Raw genomic sequence first — 27160 nt, forward strand, 5'->3', positions numbered from 1 at the left:
TCATAAATCACAACCCAAAATAGTAGGACTAGTAGAGGATGATTAGCAAATATGTAAGTAGATCCTAACAAAACTCTGTAGTTAAGTCTTTTCCTTCCCAAAACTCCATGTAGTCTATCAGCGTGTTGCCCATTCTATTTTCCCAAAATAAGACCTCCATTTTTTTTAAATTGGAGACATCTCATTTTGGACAGGAACTCTCTCACACACACTGTGAATGTCTAGAGTTGTTTCATTTCCTCAGCCTGTGCCGCACAGAAACAACAACAGTTGTCTAGCTTCCATCGACTTGCACAGCCTTGCCTGGTGTCAACAGAAGAAGCCACATGCTTCATGTGGTCGACAGCCCAGGCTGTGGAAAGAGGCTCACAGTTGCATCTGATCTCAGTGTACTCAGCTGCGCCACAGACTCTCAAACCTCACAAAAGGAGGAACCCTGTGCAACTGGTGTGTGTGGGTAGGGCTTACTGAGCTTTTCAAGACTAGACCACAGTTCACCCACCTGTTAGGGCTTATTGATTTTCACTCACAAAGATTCATGGAAAACCATTGCAATTTCATTCTGGTGGTTGTTTGGCTTATAACTAGCTGAACTTCTAAGCTTATTTAATTTTATTTCGCACAATTTCACAATAAAAAAAGAAAAGCAGATGGGGGAAAGCATGAATGGATACAAATGTTTCCTGCTGTGGCCCAAAAACCTATGTCTCTATTATGTGTGTTAAAAGGAATAAGTACAATACAATGTACCACAATATGTAACCACCAACAAGAAAATGCTGATAGCTACCTGTCTGGCTGACAGATTGGGGGAGTTTTAATGTTGAGTATTAGGTCAGCTATGACTGACAGAGGGATGCATTCAAGCTCCAGCTAATTGTTTCAAGACAGCCAACAACAGAAGGGGCCCAAAGTTTTAGAGAGGAAGTTCCAGTTTAGATGGATCACGAGAATTTTTTTAACCTCAAAATTGTTAATTTTGGGCTCCAAATCAGTGTTTGCTCAGTGTCAATTTAAATTTACAGTGAATGAATTTTGTACATTTTAAACTGCACTCCTCATAATCTTAGAAATAATGAATTGATTTTAAGAACATGAAGTGGTATAGTCCATGCTCAAACATTTACATTAGAAAAACGCTCTCTACTTACTTACTCGTTTACTTTTGGAGGTCACGTGATAACTTGTCTGAGCTTTCTATTGGTCAATTCATATTAAACGAGTTCCGGTTCCTCTCAAACGCTTCAAAATACGGAAATTAGGTCTTCAGAACGGTACCGTCTCCCAGTTATTATTGACACGTGCGTCATTTTTTTCATACATTTTTAAACCAAACTATAAAATACACATCGTGTTTATGAAATTGTATACGTGTGTGTTGTTGAAGAGCGTTGGTGACTAGTTCGCGGAGGGATCCACACGCAGCCACAGCCGGATCTTATTGGCTGGCTCTGGCGTGGAACGTAATTTGAATCGCGCTCTTGTTCTTTGTATTTTATCGGATTTTGAGATATAAGTGATTTTTTTTATGACACATATGACAGTAGTCTATATGTGCTTTTATATAGATTTTAACAGCAGATACTCCTTTCATTCACCTTAAATTTACAAGGTAAGTGTCAACCCATTATGTTCAACACTGCTGTTGCTTGTTACTGTTAACGTTAACGTCAGTTAATGTCTTGTGTGAACAGGGGGTCGTGGCAAACTAGCGTTAAACAACAATTGGCCTTCGTTTCATTTTTCCGAGATAGTGGTCGATAATAACCTTACGTCCCTGGCAGAAGTCCTTTGTTGTTGTCGAAGTTAACGCTACCTGTTAGCGAACAGTCACCAGTCATTCAATAAAGGCATTTATCATGAAGCACGTGCATGAAGTTTTGAGTTAACGCAAAGGTTCATGTATTTGTTTGTTTTCTTACTTATCGGGGGGTGTTCGGCTAACTATATCAGCATCCTATTAAAGTTAGATTTAGCAGCCTTATGCATTTTGGCATTCAGTTTTGTTCATAGTAATTGTTGATTTCATGTTATTGTTTGCTGTCATGACCGTATTTGAACAACGTAAGTTACTGTGTAAAGGACATCATATACAGGTGACCGACCACCCCTCTGTTGTCATCCATCTTTAAGCGTCCTCCAGTAACTACTGTTGACACATGTCCATGTGGTTCAGCTTCTCTTGAATTCTAAAATATGTCCACATTTTCTGTGCAGATGGCTACCGTGGAGAAGAGCACTGGTAGCACTAAGGAAGATCAGAAGGAGAAAATGTTGTCCCCCTCAGAAGAGGACTCCCCTCTTGTTTTAAATGACACCTCAGCCCCCCTGAATTTCTCCGAGCTCACACCTTGTCAGTTTGGCATTTCTGTCCAGAGTTTTACCCCAACAGCACTGTCAAACAGCAAAGGTGAGAGGACTGCTTCTTATTTGTCACTAAACTGCAGTTGCATTTACATTGTCTTCCATAGACAGAAGTGTTTACTTCATAATGATACAGCTGTGTTCAGCCACATCTGGTAGAGACCATGAGAAATGCTGTGTATATACTGTAGAGTTTGCTATAATCTGTAATTAAGATTTAAACCATCCAGAAAGAAATCTGAGCATATCAATCCACATTACGGCCACAAATTGACCAAATCAGTAACAGATGCACTCTTCAGCACTGCTGATGCATAAAATCGGAGACAAAAAACGTTGACAAGTATTTTCCAGATATGGCACCAGTCGGGTGTTACTGAAGTGGTAATTTTCTCCTTGTGGCTCTAGATAAGTCTCGTCTAGCACAAATAAAGGCAAGGCGGAGGTCCAGCATCGGGGTCCGGGGCTCGCCAGAGACAAACTCCCTCATCCGCTTCATGGCACAACAACGGATGAAAACTCCAAAAACCTTCCAAACTCCAGAGGTGAGATGCTTCTTGGGATATAAATGAGCAAATCTTGCATCGCTGTGACATCATGTGAGGAAGTGGTCAGATTACAGTCTGGGCTTTGTGGGCTCTCGGTGATCAATACTGAAACTGACATATATGAACTATATGTGACTGCATACTTTCTCTGTCACTGCCACAGCTACATATTAATAGTTGTGTGTGTCAGTTAGCATATGTTCTATGCGGCATATTATTAGAAGGAGATGATTTAAATCTATGCACATAACTTTTCACTGCCTCAGTCATGTAGACAGTGCACTGAACCTTTGGTACAGACATTTAAAAGTAATGTCATGGGATCAAAGAGCAATTGAGCAATAATTTGTACACCCACCGGCAAACAAAACCAAGTACAGGGTGACCAATACATTGACATGCTCTGATATGTAATTATATATGCTGAAATGCCAGGAAGAAAAAAACAGGTTGATCTGAAAAAATGGAATTGCACCCTTGTTTTGTCCCTTTTCCAGTTCTGACCTGTTTCTGTCTGTGTCTTGGTGGAGACATCCATTAAGTTACATTTAATTTTTGTCTCATACAATCATTGTAGTAATAGAAATATTACAATTAATACGATTATATAATACGGACAATAGTCTGTATTACTGAATGAAAAGAACATGACTTGCTGGGCCCTCCCTGGCTTCTCTGTAATCAAAATACTAGTGTGAGGGAATTCACAGGGTTCACAGGATGAACCAAATATATTAACTCCACAAAATAAGCCTTGACAAGATCAGTGGAGTAACAGGTCAAACAATGTGCAAGTGTAGTAATGCTTAAACCCTTGTAACTTCTGCCACAATGAATACATTAACATTACAGTACATAACTGCTCTTTCTAACATTATTAAATAACATCTCATGGAGAGCTTAAAGTGATACCTTACCCAGTATTTAATCATCAAGGACTTACATGTTGCTCTGAGAGGTTGCAGTTAAAAGGTATCAGCAGAAAACATGTCAGTCACAGTGTACTGCAATAGTAACAAGTCTCTGTGGCATAGAAAACATAACATCCGTCACTACTTTTCCAAACTTTATGCTGCCCGTCCTTATTCGAAACATCTTTTAGTTTGACTAAGAATAAATAACCTTAGAGTTTTGTCGACATCAGCGTTAAAAACATTAAGCCAATGGCATGAACCTACTTATAAACCGAAATGGCTTGTACTAAGGCTTCGAATGAAAGTGCATTTAGCTATGTGTTGGCAAAATGATGCATGCTTGGAACGCAGTCAACATATAATGGACAGAAGAAACAAAAGTACTGAAGTAGTTGCAGAAGTAGTTCATGAAGTTTCTATGGACTTTTGCACCGAGAAAGCTTCCAGTTCTCAAGTCTGCAGGTGGTGATTCTGATACTGAAGGGATACCTCCTGGGTCAAACTTTGCTTGAAATAAAGAATTCATTTATTCTTGTGTGAAGCAAGAGACTTACTGTTACTTGCCTGTTAGATGACGCGCAGCTCAGCAACTCATAATATTCCTGGACTGTGTGTGTGGAAGGACTATGTGATAAATGTGCTGCCTCCCAGTAATACCACTTCAGTAATTTCAAAAGTCTATGACCTGTCAAGCTGCATCACTGAGCAGATATGTTTGTTTTTTTTTCTCTCTCAACTTTCAGCCTGTCAGAAATAGCCCCTTCCCTCCCCAGGTCACCTCCTCATTGAGGCAGAAGATGGCCTCCTTCCAGACCCTGATGGATGTGGAAGAGAGTGAGGTCTGTGATCCAATGCCAAGGCAGGACAGGAGCACTGGAGGATGCATCAAGACAAGAGATTATCTGTCTGGTGAGGCCGCCTCATTGCCACAGGATTAATAGTTTCATTTCTCAACAACGATCTATGCCAGTACGATTTCTTTATGATGTCTGGAGGCACTGTTTAAAAGCAATGGATTAATGCACAGCACAGTATACGCCTGACTCTGACAATATCTTAAAGCAGTCATTTCTCCTCAGCTTGGTCAGCTTCTTAAATTGGACACTTTCTGAGCTGTTTGTTGCTGAAGTGAGACTTTATCTCAATTTCTTTGATCAAGTGTTGTGGGTTTTTTATGTTTATTTGATATGTGTTAATTTTATTTCACTCTTTTTTCTCTAAGTACCATTTGCTTTTGTATGTTAATGTTTATGTAATACGCCTTTTCAATGGGCCCCCCGCTTCAGATGGGAACGGCCTTGATGGAGAGAAGGAGAACCACCCACCACTGATGACACCCGCACCCAGCAAGAGGAGGCGCCTGGGCCCCCGCGAAACCTGCGATTTGGAGATTAGAGAGACCAACACTCCGATCCTGCACTTCACTTTAAAAGAACAGAAGGTACACTCGCTCTGACCATGTACTTACTTGACTACTGTAAATAATTTAACTAAAAGGTTTTACCTCTCTGTACTTGGCTTCCATTGAATCTACCGATTATTTTTAACTCTTCTATGAATGGTAGATCTCAGTGCGACAAAGGGCTTTTTGACTGCAAGCATCCAAAGAGACAAACAAGCACTCTCAAACAAACCAAATTTAAGTGCAGGGTGTTGAGGTTTACTTATTTATCATTCCATCTTTTTTGTTTGTTTGTTTCTAAACTCAGTGCTCCTGTTTGTATCGTGTAAAGTACAATATCAAGTTTTGTGTGTTCTGTATTATTGTAAAACAGCAGTTTGGTAAGTTTGTATTTTCTGTACACACTGTAGTAGTAGTGCTCTCGCTGTTGTGGTGCTGTCCAATAGAATGAAAACAGTGGGAATTCCTTAATCATATCCACGGGGGGACGAAGAACCAGTGAAGAGGGTTGTCACCTCAAGGAGCGCTGACATCCAGTGAGACTGTGGCCCAAGCTGTGCTTATATCTCCACCCTTTCATGTTGACTTTGAAGGCCAAGCCTGTTCCTTACTAAGACCCAAAAGGGTCGATCTTAATCCAGACCAAATGACTGATGACTGAGACTTTTAGTGATGCTACTATGACACAGGTGGCCTTACCACTGTGATAATGCCATTCTTCTGCCTCACATTTCATTTTCCACTGGTGAACTACTGCTTTTGTAATGTAGTGACTGTATGAAATGCAGTTTTTTTGTCACTCGTGTCAGTGCCGACAGCTGTTGCTGTTACACAGCAAGATTTGAACGTTTTCAACATGTTTTTGTCAGTGGATCAGCTTTAAATGTTGCAAGGAAAGGAATGCAAAGAATACCTACAGTAAGCTGGTTAGATGAATTAAGATCATTTCACATCCCTTGCCCTTCCAGATTCTGTGTACAAAAATGTATGCTAATTCAGACAATTGTAGTAACTCAACAGCCTGCTCTGTGAAGCTGCTTGAACGACAGTCCAACAGAATTGGAGCTCTTATGTGTTCTCTCTCAACAGGATGTTGTCTTTGAATTCCAAAGCCACAGCCAGTCAACACCTGATGATCTTGCTGCTGCTTCACCAGCCCAGCCTGCATCCTCCTTCCACATCCCCTCTCTCCCTTCTCTGCTGGAGATGAAGCCCACAGGTAGACACACAGTGCTCTCTGTGGCCATGCAAGAGTAACTGCCCTCAGGGTGCAAAATAAACTTTTATGTTCACTGGCAAAATGTCTAGTGAATGTTCAGGTTTTACCAGCTACTTGTCCATTTTTACCAGCATGGGGTGGGGTGTCCTCCCCCAAGCAAATGTGATGCTATTTGACAAAAAACATGCATATGATTGTGTGTGTTTGTTTAAAAAATGATGATCACAAAATAACCCTAGTTAAACAAGACTTATAGTGAAAGGGCTTGAACTGCAATTTGTTCATCCTCCTGAAGTGTCAGGGTTTCCGCAAAGGAGAAACTGCCCATAACGCTGCTGCCAACAACAGCATATACGGCTAAGTCAGCAAATAACCATAAAGATAATATGGTGATTGTTACAGTAACACTCCGCAGCGCGTAATGTATGTTAGCGACTGTGATGTAGCGGCTGGGCAGAGTTAGCTTGTTTCCAATGCTAAGGCCAATGTTACTGGTCGTGGCGGCAGCCGTGCAGAGGCCACAGGGAGGAGGGGCTTGGAGGCAGGGCATGAGTGCAGCGGAGAGGGAGGGGGAGTGACGTGAACTTGTGTTGGTTCAAATTTTCAGGCTAAGTCTGCTCTCTTCTCCATCTTACCTATGGCAGCTTTAATGTTGCTTTCTTTCAGGGTTGTTTTAAATGGTTGAATAATGCTAAATTGGTGACCATGTTTTGTTCAGTTGCTAAAGTCGACTTGACTTGCAGGCTTGTTTTGCCTGCAGGGGTTTAAGGCTTATGATTCAGCTCTGGCTTGGAGCAGTGACTTCAAACGTGTGTTGAGCATTGTTTAGAGTGTTCGACAATAATAATGTTCATCTTTTATCATGGTTGCTTGCAGTGTAGGTGTGATTAATCTTGTTAAAGACTCCAGTTAATGTTATTAGTAAAGTATGGTTTGATAAAGTGATAAGAGTTAGTGGTAGTTAATAGTCCAGGCAAACTCAGCTGTGACTTTGAATCATACCTTTAGGTCTGTAAAGTTCAGTCTAGATCTGTCAGTAGGCAAAATTGTAGGCTATTATTTGTGTTACTGGTGTTCAGGAAGCAATTGTTAATATAGTTGGGAGGTTTCAGGTTGTTAATTACTGATAATGATACATTTTATTTACAAAGCACCTACCAAGCATAATACACAAAGCAAATACAATGCAATGACTGAATGCTGTAATAATACAAAAACAATATTAAAACAAAGCAGGAAATAAAAAAAACAGTACGAGGAGATAGTAGGAAAAAAAATAGTAACATTGAAGCATCTAAAGATTATGTCTTTATACTTGTACTAAATCAGACATCCACAGAGAGGAGCGTATTAGTGTATGGAGCAATACCCATCTGTCAAACCAGCAAGGTCGTCATTGAAAATGTCCAGGAAAAGTCCTAGAAAATGGTCTCTAGAAAGAGTGGGGACCCCGATAACTGGCTTTATAACTATCTAAAGAAATGTTGATTGGGGAAGTGTATTTCTCAGAGAGCAGCTGCAAAGATGCAAAGGTGGTCTTTATAGGTCCTTCAGGGTCCTAATACTGAGGGAAGACCATGAGAAGAGGGTTCAGTTTATCAAACAAGGATGATTTGAGTTCAGGGAGGGAGAGTTTGTAAACAAAAATGGCATCTGAACTGCTTCCATATTTTAAGTGTTGATTGAAAAGGATTAGGATTTGGATTTTGTAAAGCTACATCTTTTGTTTGGAGTCACTCCTAATTACGTTTGTGTTATATGAGCATCTGATCGAAGCGTGATGGCTAGAGGTTCAAGAGCTTGTCCAGCAAGAGCAGATTCAAGCTGCAGCTTTGCTGGCTGGAGCAGTGCAAAGAGAACTGTTTGAAGAAAAGATACACCTCTACTGCACCAAGCCGAAAGCCTTTTACACATCAATCCAAATCACGGCTTCTGGTGTACTTGAGGAAGAGGCATTATATAATATATTGAGGAGACATCTTACGTTGAAAAACCCCTGGAGAGATGATAGCGGGATAGACAGGTCCCAAATAAGCATGGCCAAAAATTTGGATAGAAGCTGGTTGATGGGTGGTTGATTTGCCCTTTTAGCAATCCTACAAGCAGTTCTCTCAAAGTTTTCTTCATCTTCCAGACCTCAACTTGACCTCCACTGTTCCTGTTAACTGCTATTTCTTCAATACGTTACAAACTGAGGAAGCAACTAACTCAAAATGCTTTGCTATCTTCTTATATCCTTCTCCTGCTTTGTGGGCATCAGTTATTTTAATTTTCATAGTGCAAGGCAGCTGATTAGAGGAGCCCATAGCTGCATAAAATTTTGAAGAGAATCTTTCATCTTTATGACTTATGTCTAACTTTATGCCTTTGGAGATCAGTCCAGTTTCTACTGACTTAAGTATTCACAGTAACAGAAATTTGTATCAAAGAAAATGGGTGCCAGTATAAAATATCTATTTCTAGTGGGTCAAATGTTCATTAATTTGTGTGGGATCTTTTGTCAGGACAGAGTGGCTCTGAATTTCAGGTGGTTGATGGGTGTCGTTATAAACGGGGGAGCAATTAACTTGCTTCTATCTCTGTGTTTGAAATAGGCACATTTGAATTTACATAATAAATCCTCCACTTGAGTTTAGAAGTAAATGTCGAATTCTACTGGGAGGGAAAGGCGCTCCTTATATATGTCTGAGTATGAGGACGCAGCATAGATATTGTCTACTTGAGTAATTTGCTCAGTCAGTATAGGTAGTTTTTCCCAAATTTTCCCTTACATGCACTATATGAAATTATTTCCCTTGTTACAGTAAATATGCCTTCAGTGTTTTCCACAGCAGTGATGCCGAGATCCCAGGTGTTCCATTAACTGCAATGAAAAAATCTATTTGACTGCATACAGAGTTAACAAAGTCCCCATTTGACAGTAAACACGTATTCAGGTATCAAGGAGGAGGAGCACTGTCATATTCTTGAACATACAACTCCAGTAGTACTGACGAGTGGTCTGATAACACAATAGCATCGAAAGAGCAGGAGTGCAGTGATTGTACGAGTTAATTGTCAGTCAATACAGGTGAAGGTGTGGTGGGCAAGAGAGAAGAAATAATATTGTCTCCCAGATGGATTAAAGAAATGCCAAAGATCTGAAACATTAAATTCATCAATAAACACTGAACAGTCTTTGCTTAGCTTGAGGGTACAATGTGTCTTTTGGAGGAATGGTCTAGCTCAGAAACTGAGCCATCAGTTCAATTATTTGAAAGAGTATTCTACAAATGGATAAGCAGCTAAACGCGCGTAGCATATTTTACCTGAAAGGATCTTCAGTTGTTATCGCAAACAAGTTTATTTTGCTAAGAGGAATTAGCAAATATACACTCACTTCTGGAAATAGTCAGAAATTTTCAGGACACCTCCCTTTGAAAGGGGAAAATTGATAGTTCTTGTTCTTGACTTATGTTCAGTGACCATAATGCTTGATTCAAACTCACGTAACTGCATAACATTACACACACAACAAATACTGACCACACATAACAACTACTAACACACACACACACACACACACACACACACACACACACACACACACACACACACACACACACAGTAAGTACTACACATACAGATAAATGAATATAGCAAATGAGCAATTAATGAATGAATGATTGAATGACTGAAGTCATAAATGTAGCAACATACCAAATTTGTGAATGAAAACCATCAGACCAGATCATGCGTGGCATTGTAATCAGATGCACTGATCAGTGGAAACACAAAAGAGCAAGTGGATGAAATCTTTAAGACTTAACATTCAGTAAGCCTTAAGGCACCGTGAAGCAGCTGAGAGGGATGAGGAGCCAAAAGAAATGATCTGAAGTAATTAGATATCATAACTATATTGATGGATGAGAAGCCCAAGTTTTTTGATTGAATCTAAGTGTTCCTGTTAATCTGTAGCATGAGCCCAACATCACAGGAGAAGTATTGTTTCACCTGTTGCTTGGTGGCCAGGGGAGGAAGTGTCTCTGGGGGTGAGGTGATGAGAAGCAGCGCCACTTTGCATTAGAGCTTGATGTTTTTTTCCCACAGAATCCTGTGGGTCATGGGATTCTGGTTGTCAGTTTCAGTGTTCATCATGTGACTGAGGCAGGACAGGAGTGGGTGGGATGGGAATCATAATAACATGGTTGGCTTGGTCAGTTTTTGTCAGTAGATTTGCAGTTGTATTATGCATCAACACTTTTATTTATAGCACTGTTTTGAACATAATGTTTTAGTCGTTCTCTCAGTCTTTATTGTGCCTCAGCATCGTTGCAAAAGGTCACATCAACCTTACTCATTTACTGATTTAATGTACCACCTGGTCAGCGCACTAAGTAACACAAATCAAACACATCCAATATGCTGCGTGACCAACAGATGCATGCTTGGTTCAAGGTGGTACAAGCTGTGATCAGTCTTCCGATTAAACATGTGCACATGAACAATTTAAACACACAATCTAAGCTACAATAATTAGAGTGAGGACATTATGAATCGGTCACGCACAGTGTAATTATATGAAGTAAACTTTTATATGTTTGAGGCGATGAAAAGCCAGGCATCAGTTTAAAATAGAAAATTAATGATTGAAACGATATTAAAAAATCTCTACCGGTGGGCACATTTTTGCCATTGCACATTATATAACGTCATAGAGCCCAATCTTGTCATAAATGAACAAAACCGCCACAGTGCAGCTATTCTAAGTGAGTCATAGGCTGTCATAGTCATACTTTGTTTATACTTGCTATCGCGAAATCCATTGGCATTCACAGTAAACTGCAGAGTAGCTTTTAATACAGTCCAGATTTGACACCAGAGCAGGCATGCAACAGATGTCCCCCCCCCCCCCCCCCCAAATGCAGCCTGATGCTTCACAATGGAGGACGTGTTAGACAAGAAAGCTGAAAATTTTCTTGGAATGATGTAGCAGAAAAATGTGAGGGATGTTTCACTTGGCCAGCACAGAATATCATAACAGACATGATAGCAAAGGGTCGGTGAGTCTGTCCCTTTTTGGATTTGAGGTTGCAGAGTGCAATGAGCTCTCTCCTGGCACAAAGTCATTCGGGTGACGGCCCCCAAATTCTCAGGCAAATTGTTGCGGCCTGCATGTGTCATGTCTGCTTTCCATGCAGAAGCTGACATTATTGGTCCCAAAGAGCAAGTGAATGTGCTTACTAGCTTAAGTGTGTTGAGTAAAGTATCCCCTCAATAAATGTCATGAAATTGTGCTAGTAAAGCAGAAATTAGTCACAACTTCTCAGAGCAGCTAAGGAAGTGTGTCCACCATATTCTGTGCTGTCCCAGAAGTCTAATGGCTTTAAATTTTAAATATAACTAAATATTGTTCCAAGAGCAGCAACAGTAAAGATTACAACAGCAAATATATCACTATACACACAATCATTTAATAAGACACTAAGAACCATGTATGCAGTCTAAGAGATTATAGTGAAGTAGCCTTACTGTCTGGCTCTTCATACATTGTGTATTAAAGGCAACAAAAGGTGAATGGCTTCTTTATTTTACTGCCTTTCCAGGGGAGGATGACTCCACTGGCAAGTCCACGGTTAAGAGCAAGAAAAAGAGCGTGCACTTTGGAGTTCCACTCTCTCCGGAGTTCTTCGACAGGAACCAGCCCCCCAGCACCCCGTTACAGAAAGGGGGCACGCCGGCCCGAGCACCTACACCAGGTGGGAGCTTACAGCTGCGCTCGGTGCTGAAGACGCCGCAGAGGAGTGAATCCCAGACACCACAAGCTCAGCCAAACTTCAGCAGCCCCACCGCATTCGGTTCCTCACCCACACTTTCAGTGCCTCGCGACCGCAGAATGCTCTCCTCTGTGGGAGAGGACGAGGAAGAGAAGGTAGATAAGATGCAAGCATTATTTTAAGACTGCTCGTGTTTCTATGATGTGTGGTGTTTATGCAAGACTGTACATGGCACCCAAGTTTGTTTTGCCACAGGTCTTTTTTCTCTTAGTATTATACATGTAAATTCTAACTGGATAACATTCTGAAGGGATGTACGAGTTGTTGTTTGATCAATGCATTTCATTTACCATCAATCTGGTCTTCTTTATTTCTATTCCTAGACTGTTTTCTCTTCAGTGGAGGAGATTGACTGTGCAGTGATGAGCGATACAGGTTGGTTATTACACTTTATTTAGTCTGAGAGGCATAACTTACTGTCCTTGGCAGAATGCAGTCAAACTGTGTTTCTCAGATACTGATAGGTGCACTGCAGTCATATTTCTCAATTTTTCCTTTGGTTGTTATCTAATTTTATGTGGTCTCCTGACACATTCAAGTTTGCAAAGCTATAAGAGTAACAGACATTAAGTTTCAGTTTGTATTACAAACAGCTCAGGTGTCTCATAGACTTGGGCAATATGAGCCAAAATTAATTCATTTATTTACAATGATGGTATTATATCACTTTATTATAAAATTGTTCCTGGAGTAAGCATGTAATTTTATTTAATGAATGAATAGTTACATGACTAGATTGTTGGCAACAGAGAACACTAAATTGGGAAGTGGAGTAAGAGCTGAATCTCATGTACACATGAGATAGTCCATGCAAAGAGATGATGTACGTCCATGCTTAACTGGTGGAGGCTACACATCCATCAGCCACTATTGGAGCCAAGTTCTGCCGGTAACAATAGTATGTAAAAACAACCAATTAATTGGCCAAACTGATTAGTCGGAGGACCTCTTCTGCCCATCTTTAGTCTCTCATTTCATTTTTAAGTTTGCTTAAGAAACCAAGCCAATTGCAAGTATAGAAGTGTAGAAGTTAGTGCTGTCAAAAACATCGCGTTAATGCATTAACGCAAATCAATTTTAATGGTGTCATTTTTTTTTTATCGTGAGATTAACGTTCTTTGTGAGCTAGTGAACTTGTAGTTTTTTATAAGCTGTGGTCACTGCTAGTAACGTTAGAAAAACTACAGGATCCGGTTGTAAACCGGAAACAAAACAATAGGCACGCCCCACACACATGTTTGGTCTTGTCTGCTTGCTAGCTGTCAAAGAGTAGGCTACTGGTTTGTGTGGATGTCAAGCATGAAATGCTGAAACGGATGCAAACAAGATTCTGAATGGAAAGTTTAGTTTCAAAAAGTTGCCAGATGGGTCGACTGATAAGACCAAAGTTATCTGTGTGTGTTGTTGGTGTGAACTGAGTCATCACCGCAGCACATCCAGTCTGAAATAGCACTTGATGGCCAAACACACGGCTAATGCGAATTCTCCGCCGCCTCCTTGTCAAAACCAGGCGACAATGGATGGCTTTCAACAGAGACATATGGATGCACTGTGTTCAGAGGAAACTTAAGAAAGGAAATATTTATTTTTTTGTCATCTGTTTGTTGACAGTGTTAAATTGTGTGAGATTTGATTCATTCAAATGTGAATGACTGCTCAAAGTGAGAATGTTAGTGTGAAATAAAACACTACACGTTGTTGCTTTCAATTAAAAAACATTTGCACAATGCAAACCTATCCACTTTGCCATGTTGATAAGAGTATTAAAATGATAATTCAAGTGACATTTAGAATAGATAAAAATGTGCGATTAATTTGCGTTTAATCGCAAGTTAACTATGACATTCATGAGATTAATCGCAATTAAATATTTTAATCGATTGACAGCACTAGTAGAAGTTGAATATCACGAAGGTCAAAACGATAAACCTGTTAAACAACTGTTTACAAGTATCAAAGGGAGTTCAGAACTTCATGTGGATTCAGCTCCACCGTAGTCCTTTGAAATGTTGTGTCTGTCGGTTGGCATTTACCTTACTAACCTACAGAATCAGTGTTAATGAAACAGTTGTCATTTCAGCTGTGGCTCTAACCTTAACCCTTTCCTCAGGGAATAAACCAAGAGCAGCCTCCCAGATGGATGCCCTGGCTGAGCTGACGTCGTTGCCAGAGCAGGAGAAGGAATGTGAAGCAGGTGTTGAAGCTCCAGCTCCAGCCCAGTTTAGAAACCAAAGGAAAAAGGTCTGCCACCATTATAGCTTTATCCATTTTATTTATTTATTTTCTTCTACATTCTTAGATTGTGGGTGCACAAGCTAAGTTTTAGCAACATTTGGCTGTTGATAAAGCCAGAGTAATTATTACAATCCACTGTAGCAAAGGTCCTGAACTACATTTGTCCAAGTGCCAGAATTTTTCCAAGCAGCCGCTATGCAGTTAGTAGCTAGCCACTTTATCAAAAGAAAGGGGAGAAAAAGATTAGGCCTAATTAGCCTGTTATTGTTTCATATTTTCAGTCTCTTACAAATGAATGTTTTTATCAGCCTACATCAGTGTGAGCAGACTTACAAGCATAGAAAATCCATAATGATCACTGCTAAGGAAGCAGTCTCAATACAAAACCCACAATTCATTTACTAATGAATGAGTCCTCATCTCAACCAAAAAACTCTTCAGGATATCAGGAAGGGAAAAAAACACACACACAGTTTGAGACTCAATGCAACAGTTGGCCAGCAAAAGTAAACCCAAGGGTTGCTTCTTGCATCTAATAGACAAGCTCAATCATTCTCCTCAGTGAATTGTGTTTGTATCGTAGTCAGTGTGTGAGAGTTGGCAGCTCTGATTTTTTTTCCTCCTCACGTTTTCTGAATTCATTAATACAGTACTCTGCTGGCCAGATGAGGACCGCAGGCCACCAGCTGAGGTTCACTGCTTTACAGATTCCCATACTGTGAAACTTCCCATTTCATACACCTACAATTTCTAAATCTCAGAACACAAATCTACTCGTGAGGCTCCAGCTCGCTCCAGCAGTCAAAAGAGAACAGTCTGCTATAGCGTGTGTGATAGAGAGACGATCTATATAACATATCCTCACGCCAACGCTGTGTTCCCCCAGCAGCCAGAGGAGAGTGAACCTGTGAAAACGATGACACGCTCTGCTGCCAAGATGGCCTCTGGGAAGATGAAGGTGAGTTGGCTGAGTCTGCTCCTTTCATTTCTCTTAACACCACTTCAGTGAAGGATCTGCAGATATGTCTTTCTTGGAGGCAGTCATGGAGCCGAGAGCTGACAATCTAACTGTGACTTACTTTGGCTGAGTACATACTGTGTGTATGTTTACGTGCCCCAGATATACCACCACAGATTTGTCATCCTCAACACAGGATTATTAACAATGGAGATTCCATTATGAAACATGAATTGAATTCATAACATGGTGCTAAGTTGTGCTTGAGTTGAGAACCTGGACTGCTTTTTTTTTTATTTTTTAGAAAACACTAAATAATTGCCTGAAACATACAAATATTGTGGTTTCAACAAACATTAACTCTAACAGCAGTTAACAGTGAATATTTTGGGGACTAACTTCAGCAGTGGACTTGGTGTGCGAGTATGTACAGCAAAAAGTGGTGTATGTGGGGTCACCACAAAATAAACTACAGTGCCTGTGTTCTTCATAAGGAAGGAACATGTCACTCAGTCCAACAGTGAGTACCTTTACATGCACACTAATATTCCACTTTTATTCCAAATATGGCAGTATTATCTATTGTATATGGTTCATATAAAGGGCATATTCCAGTTGTGTTTTCCAAATTAGGCCTTATTCCAAATGGAGCTTTTCTTGATTAAGACGTGAGATATGCAGATATTATTCGGGTTTCAGGAGCATTCTTTGGACATGCATACAGAGCATTCAGAATATGGATCTCAGTTAGGGTTTTACTGTAGTTTGCAACACACAGCCTCTTGAATGTTTACAGTCAGCCCCGTACGCTGTGTAACAAGGCAGGGGTAGATATGCGTAGACAAAAGAAAATCCCACATTTCTGGTTGGAACGAGGACCTACTTTTAAACAGTATGATCGACCTGGATATTAAAGGGATACGAACGAAAAAAAGATGGAGACTGTGTTCATTATTTGGAGTATGCATGGCTGCATGTAAATAGGAAATATTATTTTCCATTAGCCATTTAAACAGCTTAGTAGGAGTTTTGTCTTTCTCTGAATGAAGGCAGAAAACAGAATATTTTGTGCATGTTAACAGCCAGTGTGGCTCACTGATGGGTTTGAATAATTTTTAGACAAGAATGAAGCTCTATGGCATAGAGGGAGAAGATTCACTCACTGGCCACTTCATTAGGTATATCTGTAGAGTGTAATGAAATTCAATTCAACTTGACCAAAGATAATATTGTTCAGTAAGCCTGAACAAGAGTGAATATTACTTATCTGATTAGCATACATGTTTGAATGTGAAAGGATACAGAGTGTGAAATAACCTCAATCAATTAATCTAATCAGCTTTCTTCAGACAACTTGTTTTATGCATAGTGGGATGTATTTTGTCAGCTACAATCGACCTGCTGTACTGCTGCACTGGATAAAATTCATCCAGACCAAAGTGTGTATGCAACCCACAAGACCGTTTGATCCGGCCCCAAAGGCAATTCATAAATACAAAAAAGCAATTCCGTTTTCATAAAGAAAAAACATAACAATCAATAACATAAAATAGTAGACCAACCCATTGTTTCGAGTGGTCCCTAAACATACCACAAATGTAACAACTGGTATCACGTCAATGTATCATGGTGATTGTTTCACTTTCCAGGAGTAATGGACATGCAATTATTTTTTGTTGAAGTAAAAGGCAAGCCCAGTGTGTCTAATTTAGTTTGTGGAGACACACTTGCATTGATGAAAAAGGCAAATCTCGAGCATCATTACAGCTCGAAACACACACTAACCTCATTCAAAAGGACAAGTTGTTCCAAACTGTCAGTATATCTGGAATAATTCAGAGAGATGAAGGAAAACCTGAAGTGGAAACTCAGTAACAGCAAGTATCTGCGATTTGTCCTTCATGGTGGACATTACCAAGAACCTCTGAGAGCTGAACATCAAGCTCCAGCAGCTTCTCAGCTCTCTGCGTTTAAATGTGAAGTCATTTGAAGTGAAATTAAAGCAACTGCGAAGAGGAAACTTTCTCTCTTTTTCATTTTCCTGCTCTGTAAGTACAAAAGCTGCTGTGACATCTGAATATGCTGCTGAGTGTGAAAACTCCTTCAGGCGTTTGGTGAGAGGTTTCAAGTAAACAAAAGGAACTGAACATGTTTGATGTGGAGCCAGCTGATGTTCCTGAAGAACTCCAACATGAAACCATTGAACTGCAAAGCAACAACCTGCTACTGAGAGCAGCTTGGTTCAAAACTGACTCAGTTCTGCACAGTTATTGAAGCTGTAGTTTGCAGTGGTGTTTAATTGGCCTGCATTATTTTGAGAGGCATTTATAATATTTTGGCCACCCCATTTACATCTACATGAGAGGGCCAGAATATTACCTTTCCAGTGTTTCCCCTAGAATTTTTTTCAGTGGATTTTTCAATTTTTTTGCCCCCCTTCTTCCGTCTCACCTGCACCTGTCTTTTTTTTTTTTTTTTTAAAGAGTTTCCTCTGTTACTCTCCATTCATCTACTTTCCTTGGCTCCGGAGTCTGGCAGAAAAACTTCGTTTTATTAAGACCCCGTTTACACTTAGGGAAAACGCATATGTTTTCATGCGGTTTGGCCTCTCGTTTACACGGAAACTGAGGTTTGTTTGTTTTTTTTTTTGTTTGTTTGTTTGTTTTTTCACGGAAAAAACTCCGGCCAAAGTGGAGATTACTGAAAACGCCGGTTATGTGTCGGCGTGTAAACAGGGTTAAATGGCGTTTTAGGTTCCGAAACGTCACAAAATGCGACTGAAAATACTTAACGACATGTGAGCGACCCATGTTTACACTCGCGCCCATATGTTTGGCATAGTTATGATGCGCTCTACGGCGTGTTTATCCGGGTTCATATAAACGACAACATTTTTGAAAACGATGTTGTGTGCACGATGTTATTTTTGAAAACGGAGGGGCCAAAATATCCGTTTTCCAAAATACCCTGCTACGTGTAAACGTAGGGTAAGTTGTTTGTCGCCTGCGATATTTTTTCTTTTCTTCGGCGGCGCCATAGTTGGCTAGCTACAAACCTTAAACATCCCATAAAATATGCCCGCGCTCTCAGCAGCGGAACTCGCATTGTTACTAGGCAACGAAGCAGGTTGACTCGCGTTGCGCTGCGCAGAGACGCTCCTAAATGTAAATTATTATTGATTTATGAATGAATGGATAGGTGGCTTATTTTTGGCATATTGATGTTTTTGGGTTTTTGTTGTTGTTGTTGTTGTTTTTTTGCCCTGACAGGGGTCTCCTAGGCCTGTACAATGGTAAGGGAAACACTGACTTTCAATGTAATGCACTTCACTATCGCGCTACCACCCAACAACAACCTCAATCATAAACATGAAGGTAGAATTATTACCTCTGTGTCCGAGTCAAAAAAATTTGAAAAGTTCTAACCTTTGTAAAAGTAGAATTCATGGCAGAGCTGTACTGGATTGATTACACTAGTATGGTTCACATAATGAAGTGGCAGACGGTGTATATTAGGCTGTGGATACACACACAATACTTGTCAGTAGGATGCATTTACTTTTGGTTTTGGTGGTTTTCATGGTAGTTGTTGGCAATAAAAACATACAAAATATCACTTGCCCAGTGTTTTATTTCCATTCAGACAAGATGAGTTAATAAATGGTATAATACAGATGAGTGCAGTAAATGAGTCACGAGAGCGCTAATGATACACATTGGTGTGGAAGTTTATCCAGTGCAGCAGTACAGCAGGTAGTTTGTAGCTGACAACATGTCCCTCTATGCATTAAACAAATTGTTTGAATTGATTGAATTGATTTGAACTGATTAGATTAATTGATTAACATTATTTCACACTGTGTCCTTTCAGATTCAATATACAGAAATGTATGCCACTATCAGATGAATTGCAATAACATTCACTATTATTCAACGGCCTGCTCTGTGAAGCTCCTTGAATGGCAGGCCAACAGAATTGGAGCTCTCATGTATTCTCTCTCAACAGGACGGCGTCTTTGAACTCCAAAGCCCCAGCCAGCCTGATGATCCTGCAGCCGCTTCAGCAGCCCGGTCTGCATCTTCCTTCCACATCCCCTCTCTCCCTGCTCAGCCGGAGATCAAGCCCACAGGTAAACACACAGTGCTCTCTGTGGCCATGCAAGAGTAACTGGCCTTTTATCTTGTTTAACCCTGCCTTTGAGGCTTGCTATATAGAGCTAAGCCTGATGCAGTATATCCAGACTGCAATCTAGTAGAGTGTGAAAGTGGTATTTTCAGGCAGGACATTCATGTTGATTGACATCATTTGAGTTTTTTTTCTATGTTGTAGAACAGTGTGTGTGTCTTATCTATCATGGAAGAGTTAGTGGTTCTCATCAAATACTGGTGTTGATATCAAATAACAGTACAGTATGTGAGGTTCAGCACCAATCACTTAGATTAGCAAATTCAGTTGTCCCAGTCAAAAAGGTTTTTAGTTGTGTGAAAATCCAGCAATGTGTCAAATTTATTTAATATTATCCTCCTCAAGATGTGCAAGTAGGTCATCCTTAAATGTCACAGGTACAGTTAAATTATGCACAGTCTGCTATCAAGTTGAATTGGAAAATCCTGGTATGTCATGCAAAATATCCCTCTGATAGAAACAGAAAACAGTGATTAATCTGTTTTCTGTTTCTATTGCTATTTTGTTGTCTAATTGACATGAAAATATCTGAGAACCTTAAATCTATGTTGGCTTACTAAACTACAAATATATTGGTAATCAACCTTGTTTTTGTTTTACCACATATTAATAAGACACTAAGAACCATGTATGCAGTCTAAGAGATTATAGTGAAGTAGCCTTACTGTCTGGCTCCTCATACATTGTGTATTAAAGGCAACAAAAGGTGAATGGCTTCTTTATTTTACTGCCTTTCCAGGGGAGGATGACTCCACTGGCAAGTCCACGGTTAAGAGCAAGAAAAAGAGCGTGCACTTTGGAGTTCCACTCTCTCCGGAGTTCTTCGACAGGAACCAGCCCCCCAGCACCCCGTTACAGAAAGGGGGCATGCCGGCCCGAGCACCTACACCAGGTGGGAGCTTACAGATGCGCTCGGTGCTGAAGACGCCGCAGAGGAGTGAATCCCAGACACCACAAGCTCAGCCAAATTTCAGCAGCCCCACTGCATTCGGTTCCTCACCCACACTTTCAGTGCCTCGCAACCGCAGAATGCTCTCCTCTGTGGGAGAGGACGAGGAAGAGAAGGTAGATAAGATGCAAGCATTATTTTAAGACTGCTCATGTTTCTATGATGTGTGGTGTTTATGCAAGACTGTACATGGCACCCAAGCTTGTTTTGCCACAGGTCTTTTTTCTCTTAGTATTATACATGTAAATTCTGGATAACATTCTGAAGGGATGTACGAGTTGTTGTTTGATCAATGCATTTCATTTACCATCAATCTGGTCTTCTTTATTTCTATTCCTAGACTGTTTTCTCTTCAGTGGAGGAGATTGACTGTGCAGTGATGAGCGATACAGGTTGGTTATTACACTTTATTTAAGTTATGAGAGGCATAACTTACTGTCATTGGCAGAATGCAGTCAAACTGTGTTTGTATAATAATTTTACTCATTCAGCATATATCGGAAAAAAGTCACAAAGGAAATTACTAGTAAATTACTAGTAGATAGTAAATAAAATTAAAATCCCTGAAGTAATAATGACAAGCGAGGTATGAATTACAAAAACACAGGAAAAACAAGTGAAGTAAAAACAGGAGACGAACACATTCAAGAAAAGCAGCTCTGAAAAAGGGTTTTTAAGAGAGAGAGAAACAGCTCGCCTGCATGCTCTCCTCTGGCAGGTCGTACAAGAGTTGTGGGGCCCGGATCAAATTTTACAAGATATTACGAAGTTGTAGAAAGCACGGTTGAATGACCGACTTCAACACCCAGATGTTGACAGCTCTTTCCATGTGTTTCGTTTTCAGAATGGGACATCATGCCATTGAATTTAAACACTGCTTTCCATGAGGAGTCTCAGTCTCTGCTTCTGACAGGTGAGCTGCTGTTGGACTTCTCCATTTGTTCCTTTCATTGACACTTAGCTTGATGTCTTTGCCAAATGTGAGTGAAAAGTTGGCAAATGAAATAAATGAGGTCATCTTCCATTGGCAGGTTGCTGAAATGCGCCTACTTCACTACAAACACTCGTCACGACAACGCATAGGTTGGCTGATCACATTGTTTTGCATCGACTGCACATTGGCAGCATGCCATGTATGACCGTCAATAACTGAGCCACAATTCTTTGATTGACCCTCATTGCCCCCCATTGCTGCAGTTATGCTTCATTTATATAGTTAGCTACCGAGCTTGGTAATCCAGGACCACAGTGGAGAATTTGAGAGAGTCTGCAAGTGTGTGGCTGTACATTGCTGTAGATCAACCTAAAAAAGAAAAATGAGGAGGACGATGGAAGTACAGCCGTGGCTTCTGTTTTTAATGACATCTTATCTTATGCAGTTTTATGGCTGGTTGAAACGTTTTTTGGCTGGTGGACAGAAATGACAGTAAAAACTTTCTTTGATCATAAAAACATACTGTTCTTCTACAGCGTGGTGTGTCAGTGAAGTGTATGAACTACACTGTAGACTGGAGTCTCTGTTAACAGTGACACACAGAAATGTCTGTATCCTCACTGAGCTGCATTCTGCCATGATAACCACCTATCTATTAGTTTCATGTAGTTGACTGTAGTGGCTGTGGCTGCTTTGACATACAGTATGTTGGAGTTCACGTTTTCTGTCTGACCTCGAGCTCTAACCCTAATCCTTTCCTCAGAGTCTGAGACTAAACCCAGCACAACCTTCCAGATGGATGCCCTGGATGCCCTGACATCGGTAACACAGCAGGAGAAGCAATGTGAAGCGGATGTTGAAGCTCCAGCCCAATCTAGAAATCAAAGGAGAAAGGTCTGCCTCCATCATAGCTTTGTTCATTTTGTCTTTTTTTTAATTAACCATATTCTTAAATATTCATTATGGGTGCACAGGCCACTGTATATTTTGGCACTTGACTTTCTGTTGATATCACTGGAGTAATTTCCTCTGTAGATTCCACACTGTGAAGTTTCCCATTTCATACACTCACAACTTCTCACCCTCTTCCACAGCAGCCAGGACCAGAGCGTGAATCAACCAGCGAGGCTCCAGCTCGCTCCAGCAGTCGAAAGAGAAAGGTCTGCTATTAACACGGACTGCTTTCAGCTTGATCCCACTTGTAGAAATCTCCATTTACCAGACAAGATTGTCTCTCTAATAATTTAGGGGTCATAACACGCTCCCATCTAATCTACTGTTTAATTCCACTGAATCTGAACTTAATCACGTCCGAGAATATCCACTTAATGTGTGTGTGAGAGAGTGGCAGAGAGACGATCTATATAACATATCCCCACGCCAACTCTGTGTTCCCCCAGCAGCCAGAGGAGAGCGAACCTGTGAAGAGGTCGACACGCTCTGCTGCCAAGACAGCCTCTGGGAAGATGAAGGTGAGTTGGCTGAGTCTGCTCGTTTGATTTCTCTTTACACCGCTTCACTGAGGGATCTGCAGACATGACTTTGTAGGAGGCAGTCATGGAGCCGAGAGCTGACAGTCGAACTGTGACTTACTTTGGCTGAGCTGGGGACAAGAACTCTGTGTGTGTACAGTATGTTTATGTGCCCCAGATATACCACTTAAAGTTCACCAGGGTGATGAATAATGAGTACTTCATTCTGAAATCTGACATTAATTCCTAATATTATGAATAGCAGGAATGTTCTTCACGAATAAGTTCCCTGATGTTCAAACAGAGGATTAAACTTGGTCGACTCCCATTTACAGAGGATTTTATAGGATTTCTTTAATTGAATTTTGATATTGTACATTTAGGATACATTCAGGGTGTCTGTCATGGCTGACATTGAAGCTCAATACCTCAAAACCACTGGGAGTGCAGATCGAGCCTTAGAATTCTCAGGTGGTGGAGTTGTGTTACAGCAAAAGGTTGGGGATATTACACATAAAGATTTTTTAATGTTGTCCACAAATCCCATGAAAAGACAAAAACAACGATGTGCTAGTATCAATATTTTCTGTCTACCCTACCCTGTCTGTCTGCTCAAGTTACAAATATAAACTTGTATTTTTAGAAAACATTAAATAATTCCCAAAACACCCAAGTATTTCAGTTTCAACAAACATTAACGGTAACAGCAGTAAATAGTGAATCTGATGGGGGCCGTCTTCAGCAGCAGACTTGGTCTGCGAGTATTTACAGCAGCAGGGCAGTTTATGTGGGATCAACACAAGCTAAACAACAGCACCCATGTTCTTCATAAATGTGTTTGAATGCTTTTTAAGCAACAATGAAGCTGTATGGCATAGACGATAAGAAGAATACAGAGTATCATCGGACTCATCCTTTAAATCCATTCAGACAAGATGAATTAATAAATGGGATGATCCAGACGAGTGCAGTTAATGAGTCGCAAGAGCTCGGCTTCTCACTAACTCCACATATTGGTCCGGATGGAAGCTTATCCAGCACAGCAGTGCAGCAGGTAGTTTGCAGATGATGATGCATCACACATATTGTTTGAAGACAGTGTGAATAGTTCTCCTTCTTGTTGCCCACCTGGCAGCAGTCCACTTACTGAGCCTGTTTGCCTGATGTCAGACAGATTGTCATCTCATTACGCTCTGTTTCCATCTTCAGTCTGACATTGCATTAAACCTAAAATCCTTTAAAGTCGACACAGATGCGTAGCCATGCCAACGTGCTTTTTTTTTTTGCTGGGGATTTAACAGTGAAGCAAAAACAAACTGATGCAAAGTAAAAATGAACTATGATGTTGGGTGAAGAACGGCTTCGACAGCAGCGTCTCTCATCTATAGTGGTCGCCATTGTTGCTGTTACTTCTCGTTTGCTTTGGTGCACAACTTGACAATGCTTGACAACAGCTGGACAGCAGTGTTACACCCACCCATGGTGCTCATTGGATTGGACTACTTTTTCGGACAAGAAACTGCTGTGTCATGTCATGAAGCTAGAGGAAACAGTCAGCTCTCTGATAAGATGACACTTTATTAATCCTCCATAGGAGAAATTAGGGTGTTACAGGCAGCAGCAAAAGTAGCAGGAATATAACAAGACATCAAAGACAACTATGTTGTCTATACATAAAAAGTGGGTATTAAAAAATAATATTGCTAATGGGAAAAAGATTGAAAATTATGCATGGTTTAAGTCCAGTGTTTTGTTTTTTTTCACTATTGCACAGTGAAAAACAAATCTGTCTGTGCATCAGCTTGGTACAGAAAAGATAAAAAATACATAATATATAAGAAAAATGTGATATTACACAGATATTGCAGGGATGTACTAGCAAGATGTGGCTCCTCTCGTCTGTAGTTTCAAATCAATTCATCAGTCAGTGGAGTGTTTGGATGTGCAAGAATGTCTGCGTCACATCATAAGTGGATCCTGAGCAAGTTTCACATGCACAAACCTTTCTAACTCTACACATTGTCTCTCCACAGATGACCTCCACAGCAACACGTCGGTGGAACAGGGATGTGGATCGCTCCCTGTACGGCTCCCGGGCTTACGCCTCCAAGAACCCCACCCTGAGCCCCATCACTGAGAGGCTGTCCTTCATCACACAGGCTCCAGCAGCACAGCACACTCCCTCTGTGAGCTGCACAGGTAAAACATGCAGGAAATATCAAACTTTATCTGGTAGTAATGCTAAATTATTGATTTTGCTGCCTTGGAATTATACTTTGTAGTCCCTGAATTTTGTTTCTCTCTGCACATTTTTCCATAATGTACAACCCCTCAAAATCTGTGGTTGTCAAGTCATTAGATTTATTTTTGATGCCTGAAATTTTTTTCCAAGATTGTTTTGTTCTCATTTCTCCCAACAGCCCCAAATCATGAGACTCACTTGGACCCTGAAATGACTAATGACAGTCAATCGATGGGTGACCTGATTCTGACAAATGCCTTGGAAAGTCCTTCAGAAGATTCCATCACATCCTCTGACTCAAGGAGCACAAGGAGCAGGAGGGCAGGGCCAAGGGCTGGTGGAAGAGGACTGAGGAAGAGGAAGGTCAGTGTTGCCGATGATATGCTACTCCATGAGGAGACTCTGGGCCAGACTGGAGGAGAGACAGAGGAGCACTGTGAAGATCAAACCACTACTAACCTTGAGGCATCAAGGGAAACCTCACTGATCCACACTGTACCTAAACAGGGATCAGCTGACACTGAACTTCATGACCAGACTTCTACCGATACTCACTGCACAGACTCAGATGGAAAATTAGAATGTCATGGCAGTCTGGATGCACCCACCTCAGACACTTTGAGTCTGCCATTAGAGCCTGCACAGAAAAAAACCAAGCAGGGCAGGAGGAGCTGCGCAAACAGCTCAGTCCTACAGGAGCAGGGGAAGCAGGCAGAGGCGTACCAAACGAGCCATGAAGTGGAGGAGAGGGAGCAGGGAGACCAAGCACCTAACCAGCAGGAAAGCATCAGGTCAGGCTCTGATAGCCAGGAAGAGGGCGGAGCAGCCAATTTGGAGCTGGCCCCCTGGCAGACTGACTTTAATTTTGAGGATGTGTTCAAACCAGTCGCCACTAGAGGGAAGCGCTCAGTACGCCGCAGCCTGAGGAACCAGAGCAACGCAGAGCACAGCAGCAACGGTGCGGGTCTCGCCTGGCTGTCTCAGACCCCCCCTGACTCCAGTAAAGAGGCCCGCAGGAGGACCAGGGGCCGACGGCTCAGTGCTGCTCCACCTGCCCAACCGTCACTCCCTGAGGAGACACAAGACCACGCTTCATGAGACTTTTGAATGACCACATGGGAGACTGTTGGCTTTAGTTATACCTCTTTAATGTCAGTTCATTCAAATGAGTGTTCATTAAACCTTCATACACACCTTCATTTTCTTAAGATGAAATGGAATGATTTTCCACAGAGCGGCTGATTGTCTTGTATAAGCTAACACACTGATGCTTTTGTTCCCTGTGAATTATTAGAGCTGACTGGTAATTTGTAGCCAGTTTCCCTCTGCTAACCAAGCCAGTCAATACACTGAGAGTCCAATCATCTCTCCTGACCACCTCCTAATCAATATCCAACCACTCAGCTGGTAATCGCAGTGCATCTTCAGCCTCACTCTCCAGACTCACTGGATCGAGCATCTCCAAGTCAATACCTGCTCTCTGTGGATGGATGTTTAGTTTTGTTTTCAGTGATCCAAAGTGTCAACATGCAGGGAAATGTCCAGAAGAGGTCCCTGTCTCATCGATCCAGCATACTGTCTGTAATAAAGAGTAATGGCCAGCCTGATTGGAATTGTCTTACACATTGCATCAAATTTAAAATAAACTGGTGTGCTCTGAGTTTCCTGAAATCTTAAAATGTGCATGATTGACTCTGGTTCTGAGTAAATGCTTTAGTTGCATGTAAAGATGCCTCATTAGATCAAATTGTGTTTATTTAACCAGATGATTCAGAGTCACTAGAAAGAGATTCATCCAGATAATTAAACAGCCACTATCTCCACAAATGTGATGTTCCAGCTGTGTGGTCAGTTGAGTTCAAGTACAGCAGCTTTCCTTTCGCATAAACCACAACCTTTTGCCATAACTGCATGCATCGCCA

At 41.0% G+C, this 27160-nt stretch overlaps 2 protein-coding genes across 2 annotated transcripts; both read left to right on the forward strand.

Annotated features, from left to right (window-relative positions):
* The first annotated feature begins 2217 nt into the window (after positions 1-2217).
* On the forward strand, positions 2218-26872 carry cdca2 (cell division cycle associated 2). The gene is given in 16 exon segments (XM_070964298.1): positions 2218-2410; positions 2773-2909; positions 4570-4735; positions 5113-5267; positions 5722-5853; positions 6318-6447; positions 12033-12369; positions 14674-14687; positions 20947-20982; positions 21039-21044; positions 21435-21503; positions 22288-22418; positions 22619-22684; positions 22925-22996; positions 25030-25195; positions 25417-26872. Coding segments are annotated over 16 exon segments (2730 nt in total). The 3' UTR covers positions 26337-26872.
* LOC139332100 (cell division cycle-associated protein 2-like) lies at positions 15415-20733 on the forward strand. The gene is made up of 3 exons (XM_070963813.1): positions 15415-15456; positions 19462-19585; positions 20381-20733. The coding sequence occupies exons 1-3, from the start codon at positions 15415-15417 to the stop codon at positions 20731-20733; spliced, it is 519 nt and encodes a 172-aa protein (XP_070819914.1).
* Positions 26873-27160: the final 288 nt, after the last annotated feature.

The sequence above is a fragment of the Chaetodon trifascialis genome, chromosome 6, assembly GCF_039877785.1.
Source record: "Chaetodon trifascialis isolate fChaTrf1 chromosome 6, fChaTrf1.hap1, whole genome shotgun sequence".
NCBI classification, from domain to species: Eukaryota; Metazoa; Chordata; class Actinopteri; order Chaetodontiformes; family Chaetodontidae; genus Chaetodon; species Chaetodon trifascialis.